We start from the raw sequence: 22,171 nt of genomic DNA, 5'->3' as shown, positions 1-22,171 counted from the left end.
TCTTAATCCCAACTCCTCCGTCGAAGCACGATCCAGGGCTTCGCTGTGTTATCCTGGAGCCCACTAAGTGCATGCCGCTGTCCCAGGCCCGCCGGAGGCAGGCAGCCTGGCGAGGCTCACAGGGGATTCCCCTTCACCGCCCCCACCCCTTCTCAGCTGGTCCAGCCCCCGCACCCCACCCCTACCCCGGCCCCTGCCCCGGCCCACAGAACAGAAGGGGCGCGGCATAGAGAGTTGCATATTTTACTTTATTTTTATTAAATTAAAAGCTACAGTCTGGCGGCGATTCCAGAACGGGATTAGGAGGCTCCTTATAGGGGGCAGAGAAGAGCGGGAGAAAGACTGACAGAGACAGAGACACAGGAGAGAAAGGACAAGGCTAAGGTAGAAGGGGGAATTGATTCTGAAGAACACACGCAGCCGGCTCCAGGGTTGCTTACAGCAGCCTGATCCCTCTCCCTGCCAGAAGTTCAGCAGGGGAGCAGTGTGTGGGGGTGGAAGGTTCAAGAGACCCTCCCTTCCCACCCAGGTCCTTTCTCAGCAGAGTCACTGGAGCACAGCACATACCAGAAAAAGCCAAGGGCAATGGAGGGGGCAGGGCGGCTGGGAGTATGTACACGCGGAGGAGTGGAGCAGAGCCCGGGACAGCGCCTCTGCCAGAAGGGAGTGGCTCACACTGCACTGAAGCACTCGGCCAGTGGGGGGCTGGGGAAGGGATCACCCTCTGCAAACTCCTTCCCTGGTCAGACAGTCCCCTACTAGAGTGGTGAGGGGGGCAGAGGGAGAGAGAACAGAGGCTTCCTTTGGGTCCTACTGGAGAACAGCAGGGGCTTCCCGAAGGGGCTGTCCTTCAGTCATCAGTGATGCCCTTGGCTCTCAGCTCCTCCTGCACCCGGGTCAGGTAGGTGGGGTCCGGGTACCCAAACCTGGGAGCAAAGAGAAATGAGGGTCAGGGTTAGCCCGTCAGGCTTACTCATATTACCCCCATTCTCACCCTCATTCTGGTGCCCCACTCTAGCCCCTCCCCACCTTCCTTAAGGTTATCCAAACCCAAGATAACTGAGCCCAATTCTGCTGATATTTGTAGGTTAAGCTGGGCACATCAGGACCAGGATGATTACAGGAGACACTGGGATGGACAAGATGGTTGAATAGTTTGGGGGTGGTCCTCTCCAGTTAGGAGGCTCCCACAGAGAAGGGGTTCCCTCTGTTGAAATGGGGAGAAGGGGTAGAGCCAAGAGAAGGGAAGAAGGAATGTCGCACAGCTGTGGTCCCCCTGTGCAGCTGGTCTTGTGGTGGATGTCGTTCCAAGTGATGACATTCGGTCTCCCTGTGGTCATGGAGGTGCCAATAGTGAAGGTGAGACGCTGGTCAAACGCCTTGCGGAACAGGGTCAGCACCTTGTTGCCCTCGGGGCAGTCCGGGAGGTAGGCCACCCGAGTGGTGCCAGGATACCGAACTCCTGGGTTTGGGTGTTCAGCCTGGGGGAATGGGGAGGCAGAATGAGCAGCTGTGCATCTTAAGGCCCATGGAGGGTCGTGGTGGCCAGCCTTCTGGCTGTGCACCCCCAGCTAAGGCTGCTGGGGCAGTGACAGCCTTCCACGGAAGGACCAGCTCTAGGGTCTGGGCACCAGAAGCCTGTTTCCAGACAAAATTCTCATCATTCAGAGGTTCTTTCTGCTCTCCCAATCCCGCAAGCAACAAATGGATTCTCGAAACTGAGGGGAGGTAAGCTGGGCCTTACTCTCCAGATAGCTCAGCAGAAATGTAAAGACAGAATCATTTATCTTTCAGCTTTCCCTTCTCCACCTGAAAGCACTCCCAGTGCATTTTCCGCTGTCTAACCTGTTCCATTGCTGTATTTCTCTCCTTCAGAACTCCCTCATCTTCCTGCAAACCGGAACTGGACATTACTCTTTGTCAAGCAGGAAAAGACACCTGTAGGCTCTTGACCATTCCTTTTTAACCTTCGACTGTCAACAAAATTTTCTGTCTCATAAATCTGAAATGGAGTTAACACTCCCAGCACTGTTGAGGGGAGGTCAGACTTTTCCCACTGTGCTGGTCTGCACCTGAGCCGCCATCCTCAGACTTCACCTTTGCTGACAATAGCTGTCAACATCCAAGTTCTTCAAGGAAACAGAATTCGATTCCTTTCTTTCATACCTGATTTTCATGGGTGCCTTGGGGTCGTGGGGATGGAAAAGCTAGGCTTCAAGGGGGCCTCTTGCTCCAGGGCACTGAGCTGAGCAGGAAGGCATCCCAGGAGACAGCACGACTATATCACATCTAACAACCATACTCCCCTCACACCCAGTTTTCCTAAATCAGAGAACAATCAGAGAACAAGGAGCCTGGGGAAACCAAAGGGTAAGGGCAGCCATAGTCTTCTTACCCCCTGGACACCGGGCGGGAAGACGTACTGGATGACGATGGTGCCGTACTTCTCATAGCTGGGTAGCAGGAGTGTGGCATCTTTAGAGACTAGCATCCGCCCATTCTGGGGCTGGTTGCCCACCAGCTGCCCATAGAAACGGCCACACATGGGGCAGGCCTTCTTCACCTGCAGGGCCCGGGTGATGCAGCCCTCGCAGAACGAGTGCCAGCACTTCTCCAACGTCTTGGCATTCTGGATCTCTCCCAGACAGATGGGGCAGGTGCTCTCCTGCTCTTCTGTCTCTTCCCGAAGGCGGGGAGGAAGGGGAGGGGGCAGCGGAGGAGGAGGTGGGGGAAGCCCCCGGGCCCCTGGGGGCAGGAGTGGGGCTGCTCGGAGAGGGGGCGGGCCTGGGCGGTGCAGCTCAGGGTGCTCCCCTCCACCCCCCAAAGCCAGGCAGCCCATAAGCTCCCCCTGCCTCTGAGCTTTCTTGAGCTCTTTCTCTGCCTCCTTGAGCAGCCCCTTGAGAGCCTTCCTGGCCAGGTAGAGCCCATTGGGAGGAGCTGGGGGAGGGCCCTGAGGGGAAAGCTGGAGAACGTAGATGTCAGAAGTCTCGCCGTCTATGAGAATGGACACGTGGTGCTCCTCCCGAAGCCGGGCCAGCCGGGCAGGGGTCTCCTTGCTCAAGAAGTCCCAAACAGGCTTGGAGACAGTCACTTTGTTCTTGCAGTTGCCTCCACAGGCTGCCATTCTGGACAGGACGAACGACACTGCCCCCAGGGTAAAAGGGACTCAGGGTGGGGGGGTCCCCATTTCACAGATATCAGTGCCTCCTACTTCCCATTCCTTTCCAGTCCTATATTACCTCTACTCTCTCAGAGCCCAACCCCCAACTCCTCCCCCAAGTTCACGTTCTAGTTCCTCCCATCTTTCAAACTCCAGCACCCCCTGAAGTGCTCAGCAAGAGAGCTGCTCTAACTTTATTATTATCATCTAAGGTAAGCATCAGTCTTGGTTCTCCTACACTCCTCCCTAGAGCACAGAAGCATCCTGGCCCTCCCCAACTCTGGACTGGGTTCTGTAAAAGGAAAGGAGATTTCGACCCTCCTTTTTGCTCACTTTGATCCTGAAGAGCTTAGAATTGGCATGCAGGCGCTGTCTGTCCCCACTCCCTACTTGTAGGTTGTGTGACCTGGTGGGTGGAAAGGGAAAGGAGTGGAAAACCCCTTCTCCCATTCCCACATGCCCCCACCCAGCAGCCCACGAGACAGACAGAACCTGGGGGTAAATCTCCTGGGAATGGGATTACTAGAACATGGAATGAAGGAAACCAATTTAAGGGTGAAAGTTGAAGTTTCCATGAAAGGCAGATACCTGGAAAGCCCATGGACGGTGACAGCAGAATTCCCTCTGTTTCCACATTCAGCTTACCAGGACTAGGGGAGGGGGGGAGGGAGGAAGGAGGGGTTAGGATGACAAACATTACCGTTTCCCCCAGTCAGCCCAGAAGCAAACAAAAACTCCTCCTTCAATTTCCTCTCCCTGTCTTTTGCAGAATTTCATCCCTAGCCTCTGGCCAAGTTCCTAAAGAACGAACTTCAACAAGCTAACTTTCCTCTTCCTCAACTCTGGGGCTCTTAAGAAAGCTTAGGGACACAGATTAGAGAAGTCTGGAAGGGAAAAGCCCACACACAGAGAGGTCTGTTTTGCCACCTCCCTCAGATCACAAGGACAAGAATATCTCCTTTGCTCCCCAGCTTCTCGCCCTGCTCCACATTTTGCCAATAATTCAGCTCCTAGTGCTAGGGTGCCTTCCTTAAGCTTTAACCCAGTCCCTTCTGCTGGAGTCTGTTTGGAATGCGGACCAAGTGGCAGAAGCCCCTGCAATAACAAAGTTCTTGCTGTCACCTTTTAGACCCAGCACACGAAGTCCAGGCCTGTCAGCAACCTAGACTGCATTTCAGGAGGGGTGGAGCTCACGCAGGTGATCCATTGGAGCACCCTGATATTCTCCACCACCACCACTCCCTCCCTGCCCCAGTCTTGCTGTGTTCAGCTACAGAATTATCCCTACAACACCTCCAAATTCGGCCCAAATAGAAAGAAGGGCCATTAGTGTGACCTCAATTCCTTGACTGATCCAAAAGGGAGCAGCTCTCCGTTTGTGCCTCCTTCCCAGTCCCCTCAAGGCCAGATGCACCTCAAGATTCAGAAAGCGAAATCAGAACCCTAGAGCCTCGCTCATTCGGTCCATCCAGGTGGAACACCCCCTCCCCATCAGAGTGAAGCCAGGACCTAGGTGTCCTTTGCTCCGAGTCCTGCTGGCACAGGAAAGGGAGGCGGGGCCACAGTTTTTGCTGGGTCCGATTCCTCTGGGGCAGCCCAGGCCGGACACGGGGCCAGTCCCTCCCGCCCGAGAGGGGCCGACGGACAGAGGCAGCCAGGAAAGGCCAGGGTCCCTGGGGGCATCAACGGAGGCATCTGCACCCCTCCCCCCACGACCTCCTGCCAGACGCGACCCGGAACCAACTCCCCGCATCCCCGGCTCGGCAGAGCCCCCGCAGCCCCACCACTGGGTGGGGATGCATGTCGGCCGGATCGCGGGCCCCAGAACCCCCAAATGGAGGCCAAGGCTGGAGAGTAACAGACAGAGGATCGGCGGGGCCGGGCCCGGACCCCCGGCGCCGCGCGCAGGAGAAGGAGACCGAGGAGGGGGCGCAGGGGAAGAGGGAGGGCGCGCGGGGGGTGCGAGCAGGGTCCGGGGGGCGCGCGGTGGGTGTGGGGGGCGCCGGGCTCACCTACCTCTCGTCAGCGCCGCCATTGCCGGTCACATGACTGAGGCTGTTGCTGGGATGACGGTCTGGGCCTTAGCAACAAGGGCGGGGGGGAGACCCCGAGAAGGTGTGTGGTGGGAAGAGTTTGCAGGGGGTGCAGACTGAGGAAGAGGGAATGAAGGAGGATGGCACCCCCTTTCCCCTCCCAGGTGATAATCACCGTTTCCTTTGACCCCCTTCCATCCACAAGCCCCTGCCTTCCGCCCCAAAACAGAAATGGAGGCGCCGTCCCAATCTTTGGAGGCGGGGGTGGTGTCGTGGAGCCCAGGGTAGGAGGTTAAATCCCTTAGAGACGCTACCCTTCTCGCTTTCCCCTCCGGAGAGGGGCCGTCTCCCTGTTCTTTGCCAGCCAGCTGCGTGGCAGCTTCTGGAAGCTGGTGGCAGATGGGTGGGTGAGGAGTGTCGGTTTAGGTAGGTGGGGAAGAGGGGGCAATTTTTCTATGATCCTTTTTCTAGAAAGGCCTTTGAGGAATAGGAGGTAGGAAGAAGAGTCATGGTAAAAAGCATTGGTTCTAAAAAATAAATCCAGGACTAAGACCTTTCCCTTCTTTATTGCTTGCCTTTTCCTAGATTGTTACCTTCTGTCAAACCTGCTCTCAGATGGGTATTGATCTCTGATTTTTCTCTTTACACTGAGGCTGGTGCAGAATGAGAATGTCCCCAAAAATGCCTTGGAGTGATGGTATCAAGTCTATGGTCGAAACAGAGTTAAAAACTCACAAAGCGAGGGGGGTGGGAACAGACCCTCTTCTGCTTCCCACATCAGAGCCAGCAGTCTCCGCCCCCAGTCCAACTCACTTCCCTGGGGCCACATCAAGCCAGGTTTTTCCAACGGTCAGAAGACCTCCTTGGCCAAACAGTACTGGATGGATTTCTCAGACTGGCAACAAGCTCTGCTGATCCACCCACTTTCTTCACTCCCTCTCCAAGCTGGATGGCTGGTCACTTCCTTCTTTACTTTCCCAGGACCCTGATGTACTCTTCCTGTCCTCCACACAAAGGACATCTTTCCCAGGAAGCCTGGGGAAACACTGGATTCCTTCTCCTTTAGCTCCTGTGTGCTTGGTGCTGTTAAGACTCGCTCACCTTTAGAGATGTGAATGTGATCTAGCCCAGAACCCTGGGGAAAGGGGGGGGGGCACATCACCTCATTTGTCCCTGGCCCCCCTGTAGCTGACTCATGCAAAACTGGGGAATGTCTTCCATTCCCATGCACACTCCTTGCCACCTTTTAAGCTCACAGCCATCTATCTTGAAACCCACATCCTTAGGGACCCAACACCTTAAAGATCAGAGTTCTTTACTTGTCACTACACCCCTAAGCCCAGGCTTCCAAAAAAGAGGAGTGGGGGAGAAAAAGAATTTCTTTGAAGGAAACTGAGTTCAATAATTTATTTTCCTTATAGTGACAGCAATGGGAGTAAATACATGAGATCTTTTTATTAATAAAACAAAAAAAGATGAAAAACAGAAGCAACAAATGAAAACCATAATGCTTATGAATACATCAGCCAGAAATGGGTCAGAAAACCCATTTCTAAACAAAGTTGCTGGTGTCATGGAGTTTTATTGCATTCAACAAGGGAAAGGTAGACGGTGGAATGAAAAAGATTCATGAGGCTCCTGCCAGGAAAATTTTATAGGGGCTCCAATCCTCAACCGGGGACTCCTCGTTACTTCCTTTGGAGAAGATGGAGGGGCAGGAGGAATTCTCCTTTATGACCTCATGACTTCTTATGAGACAGATCAGTCCAGTCAGATACAGAGGAGAGTCTTTGTATCCCTAGAGGCCACTTGCTGGTACCCCATCTTTGTGTTCCAGAGAAATGCAGAAGCCTCAGGGGAGATGCAGGATCACAAAAATGGCTGCCTGAGCCCCAGAGGAATTGTGGGGAAGGGAACTATCCCAGCTCATCAGGGTCCATTGCATTCTGAGAATATCATGCATCAGCTCAACTCTCTTTGGAGGGAGCTGGGTGACTGAGTTATGGCTCTGACTCCTCTCTGGGGGTGGAGAGTGAAGATGACAAAGAGGGCCATCTGTCCCCTGGGAGACACAGTAGCAGTTAAGATGGACAGAAAAGAACAGAATAACAAATCCAACTGGGAAAAGGGTTTGAGAAGGGGCAGGGGAGGAAGGGGCATACTTTCAGGGAGTGGAGGACGCTCCCCCATGTGAGACTTCCATTCTCTTGAGATGACCAGGGTTAACCCAAGTAGAGGTATTCCCTTCTGCTGGGACTAAAACCTCCGGGATGGCTAGACATGAAGAAAGGAAATTCAACACAGGGAGTGAACCTTACTCCCTTGGCTCATCCGTCCAGCCTCCAGAACTGACCACACCCCCACTGAAGGGATCTGGCCCTAGGAAGGATGTGAGATCCTGGTGAAGAGCAGCATTAGTCAAACAGCTTCACCCAGGATTCAACACTGTGGCCATCTTTAGTGAGGGTAGGTGGAGTGAGGGAAGAGATTGGAGTAGTCAACCCTCAACAGAGACTTCCAATTCCCTAAATAATCACAGGAGTCCTCATAGGTCCCACCTCCACAAGCTGCCAGCCCACCAATCACTCTCCACCCCAGCTGGGTAAGACTGGCCATATCCTAATGTGTGTGTGCATGCTGGCACCCACATCTGTAGTGTCTTGAAAATCTTCCATCCCAGGGCCTATTAGGAAGGAAGCATGCCACAACAAGTTCTATAAAGTTATCAGCAAAATTCAGATACTCTTAGTTCATCCCACACAGCAAAGTGCATCCAGAGTAAGTTGCTTGAGCCAGGTCCATCTGTCCAGTCAGGTCTTGAAGATGGCCAACAACCCCCTTCCCCCAGCTCCTCCTCTGTTATGGAAAACAACAGGACATTTTACAAAGATCAAGGCACTTGGGAGAGAGTCGATAGTAAACACTCTAATGAAGCAAGCGACTTGGTGGGGAAAGGAAAGAGGGAAGGGAGAAAAGGGAAGGAAGGGGAGGGAAAACAATGTATCGGTATTTCTGAGGGCCAAGAAGAGCCTACTCAACAAGATGGAATTATTTGGATGGAAGCAGACTGTAGCCTGAAGTTAGCAAAAGAGGAAGAGAAGTTAGTGGCCAAAACATCCACAATTCCCCCATGCCTCTCAGACCCCAACCACCGGACACATAGAGCAGCAGTCACCATGAAGTCAGGCAGTCTCTTAGGCAAAGATGTTGGTAATAAAATCCAGGAATCGCTTAGCATATTGCTCAGGATGGACAGTAGAGATCTCTGCCCCCGCCTGTGAGAGGAAGGTGTGGAACAGGGTGTCAGTCCCCACAGCCCTCCCCCGCTCCCTGCCCTCCCCTTCTTCCCACTCCCAACCATTTCCATACCCAGCCCTTCACCCTTCTGCCACCCCACTGCTCTGGCACAAGAGGCTCTTGAATAGTCAAGACAGGAAAGGAAAGGCTTCAGGGAACCCTCACCCCATGCTTGACAGTTTTGGCTGCGTGAGCTGCTTTCTTCTTGGCATCATACTGTGTCAGGATGTCAATGAGGCCCATAAAATATACCTCCTTCTGAGGGGCCCCTGGGGAGAGAGACCAGCGATGAAGACCAAGTATAGTCCCAATTCCCTCCCCTCAGGAACCAGTCAGATTTCTTCTGAAAAGCTAACCAGCCTCTCCATCCACCACCCTGGTCTCTGTCCCCCAGGGACTACCCTCCCTGCCCTTAAAATTTCCAGACTCTCTCTCACCTTCAGCACTCCGGATGGCATAGACATCGATGAAGGATTCAAACTCTCCAGGGCCCAGGGGCCGGTGGGAATGGATGTAGCCGCCGATACCCTCAGGGGAAGTGCCATAGGAGCCCACCGGAGCGGGAGGCCCAGTAAGGCCACAGTCCCCATCCCCCTCTGACTCCTCCTCCCGCACCGGCCCGTCCTCCTCCGGCTCAGAGCCCCGAATGATGTCGTGGATACCCAGAAGAAGGCTGTAGTCCATGATCTTCAGCTGCACTAGGAACTGAGACCCCACTGGCAGGTCAGAACCCCCAGGTGGCTCTCTCCATTCCCATGTACCACCCTTATACCTCCCTCTCTGACTATCCAGGGCCCTCCTGGGGAAAGGAAATGTAAATACGGAGGGTTGGGAGCATACCATTGCCCTTTATTGCCTAAATATCCTGGTATCTCAGATCATTGTTTTTTAAAGAATTCTTTTAAGATCATTCTTTCAGTTCATACCAGCCACCCCCTCCAAAGGTCACCTCTAGGTTTTCATGAAAGTCAAAGTTGCTCAGTCTTGTCCAACTCTTTGGGGCCCCACGGACTATACAGTCCATGGAATTCTCTAGGCCAGAATACTGGAGTGGGTAGCCAGTTCCCTTCTCCAGGGTACCTTCTCAACCCAGGGATTGAACCCAGGTCTCCCACATTGCAGGTGGATTCTTTACCAGCTGAGCCACAAGGGAAGCCCAAGAATACTGGAGTGGGTAGCCTATCCCTTCTCCAGCAGATCTTCCCAACCTAGGAATCAAACCAGGGTCTCCTGCTTGCAGGTGGATTCTTTACCAACTGATCAGGGAAGCCCAAATCCCCTATAGGCAGAGAGCCCCAAGGGAAGGGGATGAGTTCCCTCATATTGTAAATGGACAGCTGCCCAGGGGGAAGCAAAAAACAGAAGCAAAGTCATTTCCCAGAGCACCCCAATCATCACCTCCACATCTCTCTTTAGCTTCTCTAGAAAGACTTTCTTCTCCTCTTCACCAATATAAACTTTCTGGTTCTTGTTGAGAAAGTCCATATCCTTAAGCGTGGGCAGTTCCTTAACCTGAGAACAGGTAAAGGGACATCTTGGGAATACAGTCCTCCCCTACCATCTCAGCCAGTGAACCCTGCTCTATGTAGGGCTCAGTCTCTCGCTCTGGGGCCCCTAGGGGAGAGGGGCCACCCCTCTCACTTGACTTTACACTGGGAGGCTGCCCAGAGTCTGTTCTTGCCTCTAGTGGTGACCCCAGACTTAGTCACTGCATCTGTATCCCAAATCACACCCCACTACTTTCTACCTAGGGTTTTCAGTTCACACATTCCATTCTGACTTTTCTTTCTTCTTCTTAAGCACAGACAGCTGGCTTGAATGAAAGCTCAGAATGGGAGGTGGTCAGTGAGCATTTTGCTCTTGAAGTCTGGCATTTTCACCCATTCCCAAATCCAAGACGGTGACAAAAAGGCCCTTCCCACTGCCCCTTCCAAAAAGTCCCTGGATCAGGAAAAGTTTACATTTCTCTTTTTTGGTGGTTTAAGATAAGAATTAATATCCAAGGATCCCTACCTCTTTATCCTAAGAAGATCCCTTTCACCTGCCCTCCCCCACCCCTCACACCCTGTCATCTAGAATTATATCACCTTCTCCTTATCGCTGGCTTCCCGGGACACTAGGGAGCCCTGTGGAGAGATCCAAAGACCAAGTCAGCAGAAAAGGCTAAAGGAACAGTCGGAACCTACCTCCTAAGACAAGTCCTCGAACCCACAGCCTTCTTTCCTTTAAGATGAATCATCCAGTGCCCTCCCTGGCCTTTCCCCGCCTCAGGCCATCAGGAGTCTCCCCTTCAGCACTCGCCTCCTCTCCTTACCTTGAGGTCATACTTCCTGTGCACAGGAAGACGGTGGCTAAACATGTTGCGCATCACGAGCATGTAGCTGTCTTCACTGTCCACGCTAACCCGGTACATCCCCAGGAACTGGGGCAGCAATGTGTTGCCATGACATTTCACAATGTACTGGGGTAGGAGGGAGGGAGGAAGCAGGAGAGATGAACAGCTCAGGGATGGGAATTCAAGTGCTCCTATTCCATAGGGAGCCACAAAACTTCACATAGACAGGTTATAGGTCAGAAGTGGTGTGGGGCTTTCTGAAGATGCCCCAGGTTATCCAGGCAGTTTCTGAATCCTCATCTCCTCTGATTTATCCCAGATGTATATTATCTCTTAAAGTGCCTTCTCTCCTTTGATCTTTATCATTCTTTGAGATGGGGAAGGTAGGTGTTGTTATCCTTGTTTTTGACCCTCTTTATTCATAGAACCAGGAGCAGAAATTACATCAACAGAATGATTTTACCTAGGCTAATATTTCTTGGTGGGCTAGATTCCCACAATAAAAACGTTTGCATGATGGCCTGTAATTTGGATTCCTAAAAAAATCCCCTTTTAAGTGCTACCATCTCTGTGTTGCTGCCTTGTTCTTCATAGCCAACCTTCTCAGAAAATTAGTCAGCTATCAGTCCATTTTCTCTCATTCATACCTCAAACCAATGAAATCAGATTATACTCTCATTTCTCCTTGGAAATTTCTCTATTCTTCACTGCCTCAAATCCCTCAGTTGCCAACTCAAACAGGCATCTTGTCATTGTCATATTTCAACTGGCTGGTACTTGATACTACTGACCAGCCTGAGCTCCCATCACACCACTCCTCTGTCCTCAAATCCTATGTGGAATGAAGTAGGGCATAAATCATTAACAGCATCCAACAGCTCCAACCAAGAAGACCCAAATGTGGTGCTGGCCCTTGGGGCTTCAGCCTCAGCCTCACCGGTCACATGAGGGTAGGAGCTCTCTAGATTTGTCCCCTGGCAAGGACTTCTGGGGCAGAGCTGGGGACCAAGGCCTGGGGGAAGGAGGAAAAACAACCACAACAGAGTCTCTGGGCAGCAGTGACCACGTGGCCTTACTTGGTCCCCATCTCCCCTCCTCTTTTCCTTCCTTGGGGTCGTGGTTGTGGGTTTAGAGAGCCTGGGTAGTCTAGTCACTTGGAGGAGCAGAAGAAAAGGCTTTTGCTCCTTTAAACCTGATGGGAGAGGCCATTTGTATTTGGAAAATGCTCTGTATGTTGGGGACTGCCTGTATTTGAAGATTTATTAAATCTTAGTATCCTATTCTCAACCTCCAAGGTGTATTGATAAATTACTAGTCTGTATTTTTTAAACCTTAAAACTTTTTTTATGTGCATTTCACGTCAACTTTTTTGTAGAGCTATATCAAAAACAACAAACCTGGCCTCACATCACAGTGTACCTCAGAGAGGAGCATTCTGTTATTTTTACAAGGCAGGAGTTAGTGGAGCTGTTGAATTAAACTTGGCAATCATGTTAAAAAAAAAAAACAAAAACATCCCTTAGTCTCTTTTATGGACTCTTTACTTGCCTAAGTTTCTGTCCTCAACCTTCTTTTCATTTCACTCTACATTTCCATAATCTTATCTATATTCATGGTGATAAGTACCATCTACTTACCTGTAGCTCTGAAATCTAGACTATAAAGAAATCTAAAATTAGAAAGATATTTGATTCTTTCTCCCGAACTCCATACCCCAACCACTCACAGGACATCTGTATCCGGATGAACTGTAGAAATCAGAAACTCAACACGCCTAAATCAGAATTGTCTTCCTTCCAAAGACCTGTTTCTTTTCCTGCTTCCCAACGGGGCACCCAGGAATTTGGAGCCCCTTTGCCTTAATTCCTGCAATTCTCCCAAAGGTCTTCCTTTCCACCTCCACTACCATCACCCTTCCAGGCCCATGTCATTTCTCACCTGGACTATAACACTTAACTTCTCACTGGTATCTCCACTCTCAGTATTTCCCCTCTATGATCCATTCTCTAAAATTCTGACACAGGGCTATTTCTAAATGACATATACATCACTCTGCTGCAAACCACCTTTCAGGATAAAGCCCAAACTCTGTGTGGCTTATAAAGCCCTCACTGCCTGGCTCCTGCCTAACTGTCTTTACCTCAATACCTCATCCTGGTCGCACTGAATTTCTTGCAGTTCCGCAACATCAAGCTCATGCATGGCTCTGTGCCTATACAAGTGCTGCTTTCCTTTGCCTAGAGTGCTCTCTTCCACCATGTCCAATGCCTGGTCCCCACTAGTCATGCATGAATCAACTCTAGGATACTCCCTCTAAAACCTCTCCTTGAGCCTGCCAGATACACCCCTTGCTCCAGGTGAGCTGGGATGCTCTTCCTCTACCCACCCAGAGCATTCTATACATACCTCCACTGCCTGCACACATCGTGTCGTGTGTTTAACTAATGCTAGCTTACCAGTCTCTGCCATTAGAACAAGAGATCCTCAACGGCCACAGCCATTTCATTCACCTCTTTCTTTACTGTCTGACATAGGACCTAATAACAACAGACATAGGTTAGCTGTTGAATAACCAAAAACTCTTTTAGAGTCTTTCATTTATTCCTTGCTCATTGATTTTGGTGAGATTTTCCTCCAGTAGAAAGATATTCAGGTCTTTTTTATTCCCAAAATATTCCAGAAACTTCATATTCCAAATTCATTTGCTCAGACAGAATAGCTTCCCTAATCTCACTTAGGGCTGGTTATGATCATGGCTTCTTCCCTCCAATCTATCCCAATGGTATAATCACCGTGGTTTTCTCCCCAAACTGCATTTATTCCTGATAGTACATCTGATGTTGGCACTTCATCTAACTCTGACTTAGTCTGAAATTTATACTTTGCTATTCACGTACCCTTTTTGTATCTATCAATTCACAGTGGCTTTAGATTAGAAGCACCAAATGAGAAGGAAGATGTCTAAACTCTTATTTAATCAAACACAAATAGGTATGTGAAGGCTCTCTTTTTGAAATGCCTTGTTTTTCAAAAACATGATGTTGAGTGCTATAGGCTATATAGGGAGGAAGAGGGATAGGAAGTCTCCCAAGTGCTCTGAAGCTGAGCAATGAGTAGGGAGGGGAAGGGAAGAGTGAGGCTGAGAGAGGTCTGACCTGGTGGTAGTTGGACAGGTTGCTATGCATGTCAGCAATGTCCTCACTGGATACTTCTTTGATGACCAGAGTCCGATCATAGGAGATAAGGAAGCGACCATCACTGCCTTCACTTTCAGTTGGGGGACTTCGGGTAAGGGATACCTAGGGACACAGAAGAGGCTAGGAGCTCTTTTCCTCCCCCTTTATATATAAATGCATAGGACAGTGGTCAACTGAACACATTTGAAAGTAGATAAAACCTTGGCATAAGAGGATGAAAAAGGGTTCTAAATCCAGTGTCCATATATAGACTGAATGAAATGAGCAGCAAAATTTTTAATGCATCTGCATTTCTCCCCAAGGACGGGCTTTATACCTTTCTTCAGATTTTTGAAGATGCCTAACCACAGGATAGTAATGACCACAAAAAGGTAAATAATACCTGTGAAGGTCCTCATTTCTCCAAACATTACTGTTCCAAGGAATCCCCTTGTTAGGGAGAAAGGCCTACTCTTTCCCCAAAATGGACACTCACCAAGTAATCCTGGTCATCAATACCAAATCGATCACGCAGGTTCCTGAAGACTTGGGGACAATATTCCTTGAACTTGAAATGACTGGGCAGATTTTCCCTGCAATAGGGGTTTTTTCAAGATAAGAAAACAAAGTAACAATATTATCTTACATTTATAAAGGGCTTGACAGTTTATAAAACACCTTCACACATATTATCTTATTTGATTCTCATAGAACCCATGTGACGTCTTTTATAAGTGTGTTATTCCCGTCTTATAGAAACAGAGACTGGCTTAGGGTGGCTGAGTGACCTGCTTAAACCACATGACTGGTAAGTGGCTTAAGTAGAGCCAGGATCTACTGCCCATCCAAACAGCAGCATTTCCCAAATCTCAAGCAAGTCAGAGACATCCTTAAATCAGTAACAGGTTTTGAATACTACCTTCTGATATTAGGAGGGCGTATAGGATTCAGGTATTTCTTTCAGGGAGTACCTCTCAGAAGTATGGTAATGACAACTACATGTATTTACACTGTGGAATTTTCAGGCTTGAGGAAAGGAAAACTAGTACATGTAGATAAGTGTGTAGGGAACACTGGAAATTATTTTAGTGGTTTCTTTAAAAAATACTGAATTTCTGCATTGGGAAGAAGTTTAAGCAATAAAGTAAGAACTTGTAAGTTGCCTTCTAAATCTAAAACCTTCAACTCATTCAACCTTAACTCTTAAAATGATTTCTTCTCTTTTCTAGGAAGGCTGACAAAAGAAGAGCAGGGATTCCCACATACCTGTGGAAAAGGTGATTGTTGACCTTGATCTTGGAGCTAGCCTTAAAGTCATCTGGCAGCAGCATCACCGGGGGAGGCACCTGGCTGAGCTCATTGATCTGATCAGTCAGAATAAGAATGGGAAGGCAGTGAGGAGGTGTGTGGAGAGCTACTTATATACTGTCTGGGAAAGAGTCAGAAAAGGGTCACTGGAAGGACTGCTGCTGAAGCTGAAGCTCCAGTATTTTGGTCATCTGATGCAAAAAGACGACTCATTGGAAAAGTCCCTGGTGCTGGGAAAGACTGAGGGCAGAGGGAGAAAAGGGCGTCTGGGGATTAGATGGCTAGATGGCATCACCGATGCAATGAATATGAACATGAGAAAACTCTGGGAGACGGTGGACAGGGAGGTCTGACATACTGCAGTCCATGAGGAGATGACAGACAGGGAGGCCTGGAGTGCTGCAGTCCATGAGATCACAGAGTCAGACACAACTGGGCAACTAAACAACAACCACCTCATTCCTTTAAATACCCTGGTTACGCATATGCCTGACAAAGGTGAGTATATGCTGTCTTCTGCTGCCCAGCGAGGCCTGCAGCAAGCAACCCTCACACATGGCCCCTCACACTCCCGCCCCCGTGGAACTTCATGCTCACAACAGTCATTTTATATTAGGCAAACTCTGTAAGCAACTCTGGATTATTTTTAAAGCTGTGAGAAATTCTAGAAAAAAAAAAAAAACCCTCAGCAGACTCAAGACATTCAAGACAAACATTTCCATGCTCCACTGGAAACAAAACAAAAGACATCTTCAAAGTACAGAGAGTTAATGGGACTCTGAGGGGTCAACAGCAGCAAGAACGAAATGTCCATATCCTGAAGGAGGCATCTTCTTACAAACAGGATCTGTTCTTCCAGACCACTCTGCCCCAGTTCTCTGAGTAGGTCCCCACCTGCCTGTATGTAAGGTAAGAGAAAAATTTCTGAGGGAATGTGGGCAGGCAGAGGATATGAGCTTGTTTGTTCACTAAAGTAAAGCCAACCCACAGCCCAAAGCATGCAAGCACCACATGCTCTCCTCAGCCCCAAGAATCAGCAGTCTGCTAATATCAGGGTGGAAGGGGGGTTCCTGTACCAAGAAATGCTCAGGAGATGTGCTTTCTCCCCAGTGACTAATAAGGGTGCCACAGTATCTTTCACGAAGCCTTAGTAGTCCACTTCTCACTTGACTCTAACAGCTAGTTTATATGAGCTCCCCACCTGGGCTGTGAGCTCTCATAGGGACCAGTTCTCATCATCTACATCTCTCAGGTGACTAGCACAATGTCTGGCACACAGTGGTCCCCAAGTGTTTATTAACCGAATAAATGGATGCCTTGCCTTTTCTTACTTGATCATTCAACAGAAATTCAGTCTAACCTAAATCCCATACGCTGCCATGAAAAACCAGCTCCTCTCATTCTCAGTAGAAAAAGATAGAACATATTCCTCCAGAAAAAAAAAAAAAAAGAAGAAGCCACTAGAGATTTCCAGCCTAAAATTCAGCTATAGTTCTTCATGGCCCCCTCCTCGCCACCTGCTGGTAAGCAGGCTGACTCATCACTAGGACATATGTTCAAGGAATTTCTCCATTCCAGACCCTTTAAGTAAATGTGTGCTGGCTGGAGGTGGGGTGTTGGGACTAAAGTAGACATATTTAGGGAAGCTGAGGCAGGTCTTCTGTGTAATTTCCCCAATCTTTATCAAAGGAAAACCCTCCTTCTCAAGCTTCCCAAAGGGATGGATGGATGAGTAATAAGAGAGGAAGCCCTACCTCCATTAGCCTTGCCCATACCAAGTGGTGTAGACTGAATACTCTCCGATAAGACATTACCATCCAGGGACCTGGGGACTACAAATGCAAAAGGGAGCTGATAGACCCCATATAACTTCCTAAGCCCCAAACTAAGAATGACAAAAACTGTATTCTTCCCCATCCCCTTCCATCTCCACAACACTATATGATGGCTATAATACAACACTCCATATGACTATAATGTTTCAAGGAAATTGAATTTTTAAAATTTTGGTGTCACATTCAAGATCACTGCACTCCTCCCACTCCAGCCATGAGAAAAGGGAGGGCAATGGCTGTGCTTTCTTCACTTGAGGTATCTTGAGGAACCAGAGATGCGGTGGCCTCTCTGGTCTCCTCCTGATTCCCAAGCCGACCGTCTAAACAGCTCCCTGATTCTAAAGTTCAGCACCATCATGTCCACCAGAACTCCTGAGCCAACTCTTCATTCAAAGATGACCTTCAGTTACATCAAATACCATTACTCCAGCCAGCAAAAGGGTGCAGGTAAGACCAAAGGCTTATACACATCAAGTGCTGACTGAGTGCAACCACTAGGCTCAGGGCAGGGTAGCCTCCCTGAAATGCTGTACCTCTGGAAGGGAAACGGACATGCAGGATTAGAAGATCCAGGAAGCCTGGAGCTTCCCCTCAGAACCAAGGTTCCAAAATCAAGGAAGGCGGCTGGAAAGCAAGGTGCAAAGGAGAGTAAACAAACAGTTACTTCCTTTCAGTTACTCTTCCCGCTCCCCTTCTACGCGCACTCTCTCACCGGGGACCTCACCGCCACCAATCTATTACAGTCACTCCCTCTAAAGTCCTTCCAGATGGAGCCAGGTCCCGGCCGGGCTCCGTGGCCTGGGGCTGAAGCTGGAACTGACTGGGAGGAGGCAGGGAGCTGGATTTCATACGAAAAAGAAGGAAACAGAGTGGAGGAGTAAAGGGCGGAGGAAGAGACAAAGCCTACGTTAAAATAGAAAAAAAAAAAAAAAGCTTTACAGCAAGAAGGTATGGTGGGGAAGGACACCTGAGGGTAGGTGGGCAGGGACCGGGACAGCCTGGTGGAAAAGTGGCAGCGCGATGGGCTCCGGAAGCGGGAGCCTGGGAACAGACACGCCCGGAGGAGCTGAGGGGTTAGGACAGGGCCACAGCGGGGCCGGGGCAGGGTCTCACCGAATGGGCTACGCCCCACAGGAACACGCCCACCAGCGGGTCGGCCGCCCGGAACACCTTCACCTTCTGCTGCACGAAATGCTTCTTCTTGGTTTTGGAGGCGAAGCCGAAACCCGCGCCGGGGGCCGCTGTCGCCGCCGATACAGCGGTCGGCGGGACCGAGGAGGACGCCATAGTCTCCCGGGAACCCGACCGAGTGGAAGCTTGAACCGTCTGCGATGCAGGTTCCCGACCCCGGAAGCGGCGCTCACCTGCGCCGCCGTCACGTGACCGGAGGCTGGCCCGCTGGCGCGAGAGCAGGGCGGGGTAGGTTGACTCCGCCCCCTGCTGGTGGCCCGCGCGCCCCGACGCCTGCGCGGTGGGTGGGCTCACCTGACGACGGGGAGTCGCGCGGAAACCTTTTCCCTTGAGGGCTGCGAGCGGTCCGCGAAGCCCAGACCAGTTATCCAGGCGTTGGGGTTGCTGCTTGGGCTAGACCGATTTAACCCTATGGTCGAGGGCTTCGTAGCTTTAAAGTGGCCGCTTTCCAGTTTTGCCCAGTTTCTAGCAATAACCTCCCGCCTGAGGCTAACCTGAAAACATTCGTTTAAAAAGTAGGAGATCCCTTAAGTGGGTTCTGTGCTTTTAGAAAGACCGCTCAGGCATCATTATGGAAGATGACCAGAGTATTGCAAAAGTCTAGGCACGAGGTGAGAAACTAAAACAGTGACTATTGGGATAGAAGGGGATGGCCTCTAAAGGTTCAGTTTGATAACGTGTGTAAAATTCATAGTGGACGTGGGCTTTGAGGGAGAGGGAGACACTGAGAATGAATCCCGGGCTTTTGCCTAACAGTGTTTGGGGCACCTGAGGGCAGCAGGACATCTGGGCCCAGAGTTCAGCAGAATGATCTGGGCTGGGAATACGGGTTTAATTTTTGTGAGGAATCTGTAGGCGTGAATGACAACTCTAAGGAATGTCCAATGACTGAACCCTGGCATAGACCAGCATGTGAGAGGCTAGTGGGAGAAGACTGAGAAGGGGTGGCCAGAGAAATAAAAAGGGCCAGGAGAGCAGGGTCACAAAAGCCAAGGGAGTTGAGTTTCAAGAAGGAACGAATGGAGAGCGGTGTCAAATGTCCTGGAGAGGCGATGCAAGACAGTGCAAGACAATGGGGAAGTGCCCCGTTGTCTTTGGCAACTAGGGGCTTTTATTTTTCTTCTTAGTTGGTGTGTTATGCAGCATGAGGAATCTCAGTTCCCAGAAGGGGAACTGAACACATGCCTTCTGCAGTAGAAATGCAGAGTCTCAACCACTGGACTATCAGGGGAGTCCCACAACTAGTGACCTTTGGAAAGCACTTTCAGCAGAACAAAAGCCAGATCAGGATGGGCTGAGGGATGAGTAGGAAGTGAGAAAGAGGGAAGGGAAAGCTTAAGACTTTTTCAGGAAATTTGGTTATGAGAAAACCTGGCAGGGAGTGTCTTATAGGGGAAGACATGGTGAAACACGCTTTTTAGGGAGACCTTACCAAGGAGAAGAGTCAAAATCATTAAAATAGAAGTTAACAAAGAAGATGCAAACTGCCCAAGACTGCATCGCTTTTATTTTCTCTATCAAGTCTGTGTAAGTACCTTAAGAAAGAATATCTAGAAGGGCCTTGATTTAGTCCAGAGAAGGGAGATTTATCACTTGTCAGAAAGTAGAAACAAAAGGGATCTGTGTAGATAGAAGTGTGTAGGTGTGTGTGTTTGGAGGGGAGGGAATGAAGAATTTCACACTCCATCACCTTAATTTACCCTTTAGAACAGACAAAGTTGTTGCCTAAGAGAGGCGAGTAAGAAGGGATTTAAGGAGGGAGGGTTTCAACCAGTTGCTCTGGGAAGTGGGAGAGAAAAGAGCAGAGATACACAGAAGGAATGTTAAGCCAGCACCAAGGTCTGGGTTAGCTCTGTGGCTCTTTGTTTTTAACTGCCCCAGTGTTTTAGTTGTGGGGTTTTCTCTGTTCACCTCAGAAGCTTTTAAGTGAGAGCAGGGACAACAGGAAGGGATGTGTCCTGGAGTGGGGGGTTTGAAGTGGGACTGTGGTGAACAATCTTGAGCCTAGAGAATTGAGCTCTTGGCAAGGGAGGGATGGAACTGATGCTGGGGCTCATGGTGGTCTGTGGGAGAACAAGGAAGAAAATAGGATCCCATTGTTGTTAAAAATTACAGAAAACCTGGATAGGTGTCCACCAACATGGAATGATTGAATAAATTATAGGGTGAGTTTGTGGAAAAAATATATGTATATTTTTTAGTGAGGTAAGCATGTATATTGACATGAAAAGATCTCTAGGATATATTGTCAAGTGGGGCGGAGGGGAAACCTGCATGTAACTATATGGAAAAACACCTGGAAGACTGTCATAATGTCCCACACTGTCATAATGCCATCACCTGCAGGGAAGGGAGGGAGACTGGGGAGGGATAAAGATTTACAACACCAGAGAGTCATCACTGAATTTATTTTATTTTAAAGATATCTATGTACATCAAGTAAATACACACGGGGTTGGTGCGGTTTGGTTTGTCGTCCACGCTGGCATGCAACATTTTGGCAGAAGTGAGTGAGCAGGCCAGGTGCCCCAGGTGGAGACCCTGGCTCTCTGAAAGGAAGGTGGTGAGGGGGTGAGGGGAGGGGAAGGAGGAGGACGGTCGAGTGAAGCTTCTGGTGAAGGCTTTGTGTGTTCCTTATTTACGTAAGTGAATTCTATTTCCCTTACATCTTGCTCAAGAGAAGGCTGCTCCCTCTGTCACCTCTCTCCTCATCTGCCCGACACATTCACATTTTCTTCTGTGTTTGAAGAGAATCATTTGGTGGCAAGAGTACGTAAAATCCACTGGAGTCTTGGGGGCCCTGCAGGCCAATATGAGCACAAGTCTCCAGGTACACAGGAGTCTTCCTTCCTCTTCACCGGGGTCTGGAGACAGCGTGGCTCACTGACCCCACTCTTTCCCTCCTTGCTTGGGACAGGGGAGCCAGATTACATCCCTTTCCTCTGAGCAGTGGTTTTCAAACTACTCTACAGGAACCCTCAGGATCTCTTAGGACCGTTCAAGGGCTCCTCAACTAATGAACCATTTCCCATCAAACAGTAAAAATGCAAAGTGCCCAGCTCTGCGTCACTTCTAGTTACTCTTTATTTCAGGGTTCTATTATAAGATTGGTTCTGAAAAACATTTGAATATCACCGCCTTGGATTTATTCCATACCCCTCTGGTATATTTTTTTCCCTGCATTTCTCTAGTTGCTGAAAGGCCCAACAGGTAAAGGGAGAAAGGACATCTTCCCTTGACGGAGTCATGGGCCATGACAGCCTGTATTTACCAGCTGGCACTCACACTGAGCTTTCTTTCCTGGTTAAGAAACTAGGTGATGGGTGGTCTGCTACCCTGTTCTTCCATCCCAGATAAGACAGGCTATCTGGACTCTCTCTTGATTTGGACTGGCTTGTGACCTCCACTCTGCATCCCTGCAGTTACCTGGAAAGCCCCCTTAGCACCATGTGGTAGGAAAGGATATGAAAACAAAACCATAATCCTGTCAATTACATGGGAGCAGGAGAGCCCCCCCGCCCCCCATATCCCGGGTCCAGCCCTTGGGCTCCTCCACCTCTGGAAAAGCTGCCCTGCCCCTTTCTTTAAAGTGCACTTAATGCCTGATAAGGACATTATAGAAGGAATTCTTAGGGAAAAAAAAAATTTAATGTATATCATCAGGGAAAAGTCAGGCTCCAGTCTGAAAGGAAGGCATTTCGAGATAGCTATTTTGCCAATGAACTGGAAGCCCCACACCAAAAGGTGGAGACGTGGAAGAACATGCAGCCCAATATGGGACAGAGAAAGGAATCCAGCTCATCGCTGTGGCAAAAAACACTTAGGAATTTTCCAGC

At 49.6% G+C, this 22,171-nt stretch overlaps 2 protein-coding genes across 4 annotated transcripts; both read right to left on the bottom strand.

Annotated features, from left to right (window-relative positions):
• Nucleotides 1-229: 229 nt before the first annotated feature.
• Nucleotides 230-5,368, bottom strand: DTX3 (deltex E3 ubiquitin ligase 3). 2 transcript variants are annotated; one of them, XM_014480099.2, is made up of 6 exons: nt 5,177-5,368; nt 3,749-3,810; nt 3,494-3,566; nt 2,396-3,125; nt 1,264-1,481; nt 230-926 (listed from the first exon to the last, which is right to left on the bottom strand). In XM_014480099.2, exons 3-6 carry the CDS (start codon nt 3,520-3,522, stop codon nt 851-853), a joined length of 1,053 nt encoding a protein of 350 aa, XP_014335585.2. In that variant the 5' UTR covers nt 3,523-3,566; nt 3,749-3,810; nt 5,177-5,368; the 3' UTR covers nt 230-850. The 2 variants fall into 2 exon arrangements, with proteins under 2 accessions (XP_014335585.2, XP_070226583.1); XM_070370482.1 differs by having other exon boundaries at nt 2,396-3,144; nt 5,177-5,363.
• A 1,218-nt stretch (nt 5,369-6,586) lies between these two features.
• On the bottom strand, nt 6,587-18,530 carry PIP4K2C (phosphatidylinositol-5-phosphate 4-kinase type 2 gamma). Of its 2 annotated transcripts, XM_014480095.2 has the most exons (11): nt 18,258-18,530; nt 15,268-15,365; nt 14,498-14,594; nt 13,981-14,124; nt 10,805-10,951; nt 10,578-10,616; nt 9,889-10,002; nt 8,928-9,195; nt 8,656-8,759; nt 8,369-8,468; nt 6,587-8,049 (listed from the first exon to the last, which is right to left on the bottom strand). In XM_014480095.2, exons 1-10 carry the CDS (start codon nt 18,429-18,431, stop codon nt 8,388-8,390), a joined length of 1,266 nt encoding a protein of 421 aa, XP_014335581.2. In that variant the 5' UTR covers nt 18,432-18,530; the 3' UTR covers nt 6,587-8,049; nt 8,369-8,387. The 2 variants fall into 2 exon arrangements, with proteins under 2 accessions (XP_014335581.2, XP_014335580.2); XM_014480094.2 differs by having other exon boundaries at nt 6,587-8,468.
• Nucleotides 18,531-22,171: the final 3,641 nt, after the last annotated feature.

Source organism: Bos mutus, chromosome 5 (assembly GCF_027580195.1).
Source record: "Bos mutus isolate GX-2022 chromosome 5, NWIPB_WYAK_1.1, whole genome shotgun sequence".
Classification (NCBI taxonomy): domain Eukaryota; kingdom Metazoa; phylum Chordata; class Mammalia; order Artiodactyla; family Bovidae; genus Bos; species Bos mutus.
This window is presented reverse-complemented; position numbering and strand designations above follow the sequence as displayed.

Excerpts from the sequence above, each read along its gene's own strand:
- PIP4K2C (XM_014480094.2), bottom strand. The coding sequence starts at position 18,431 with ATGGCGTCCTCCTCGGTCCCGCCGACCGCTGTATCGGCGGCGACAGCG. Across the intron at positions 14,125-14,497 it reads TTGATGACCAGGATTACTTG|GTATCCCTTACCCGAAGTCC; the intron begins GTGAGTGTCCAT and ends CTGTGTCCCTAG. Across the intron at positions 8,760-8,927 it reads TGCCATCCGGAGTGCTGAAG|GGGCCCCTCAGAAGGAGGTA; the intron begins GTGAGAGAGAGT and ends CTCTCTCCCCAG.
- DTX3 (XM_014480099.2), bottom strand. The coding sequence starts at position 3,522 with ATGCCAATTCTAAGCTCTTCAGGATCAAA. Across the intron at positions 3,126-3,493 it reads CTAAGCTCTTCAGGATCAAA|AATGGCAGCCTGTGGAGGCA; the intron begins GTGAGCAAAAAG and ends CGTCCTGTCCAG. Across the intron at positions 927-1,263 it reads TGCACAGGGGGACCACAGCT|GTTTGGGTACCCGGACCCCA; the intron begins GTGCGACATTCC and ends CTTTGCTCCCAG.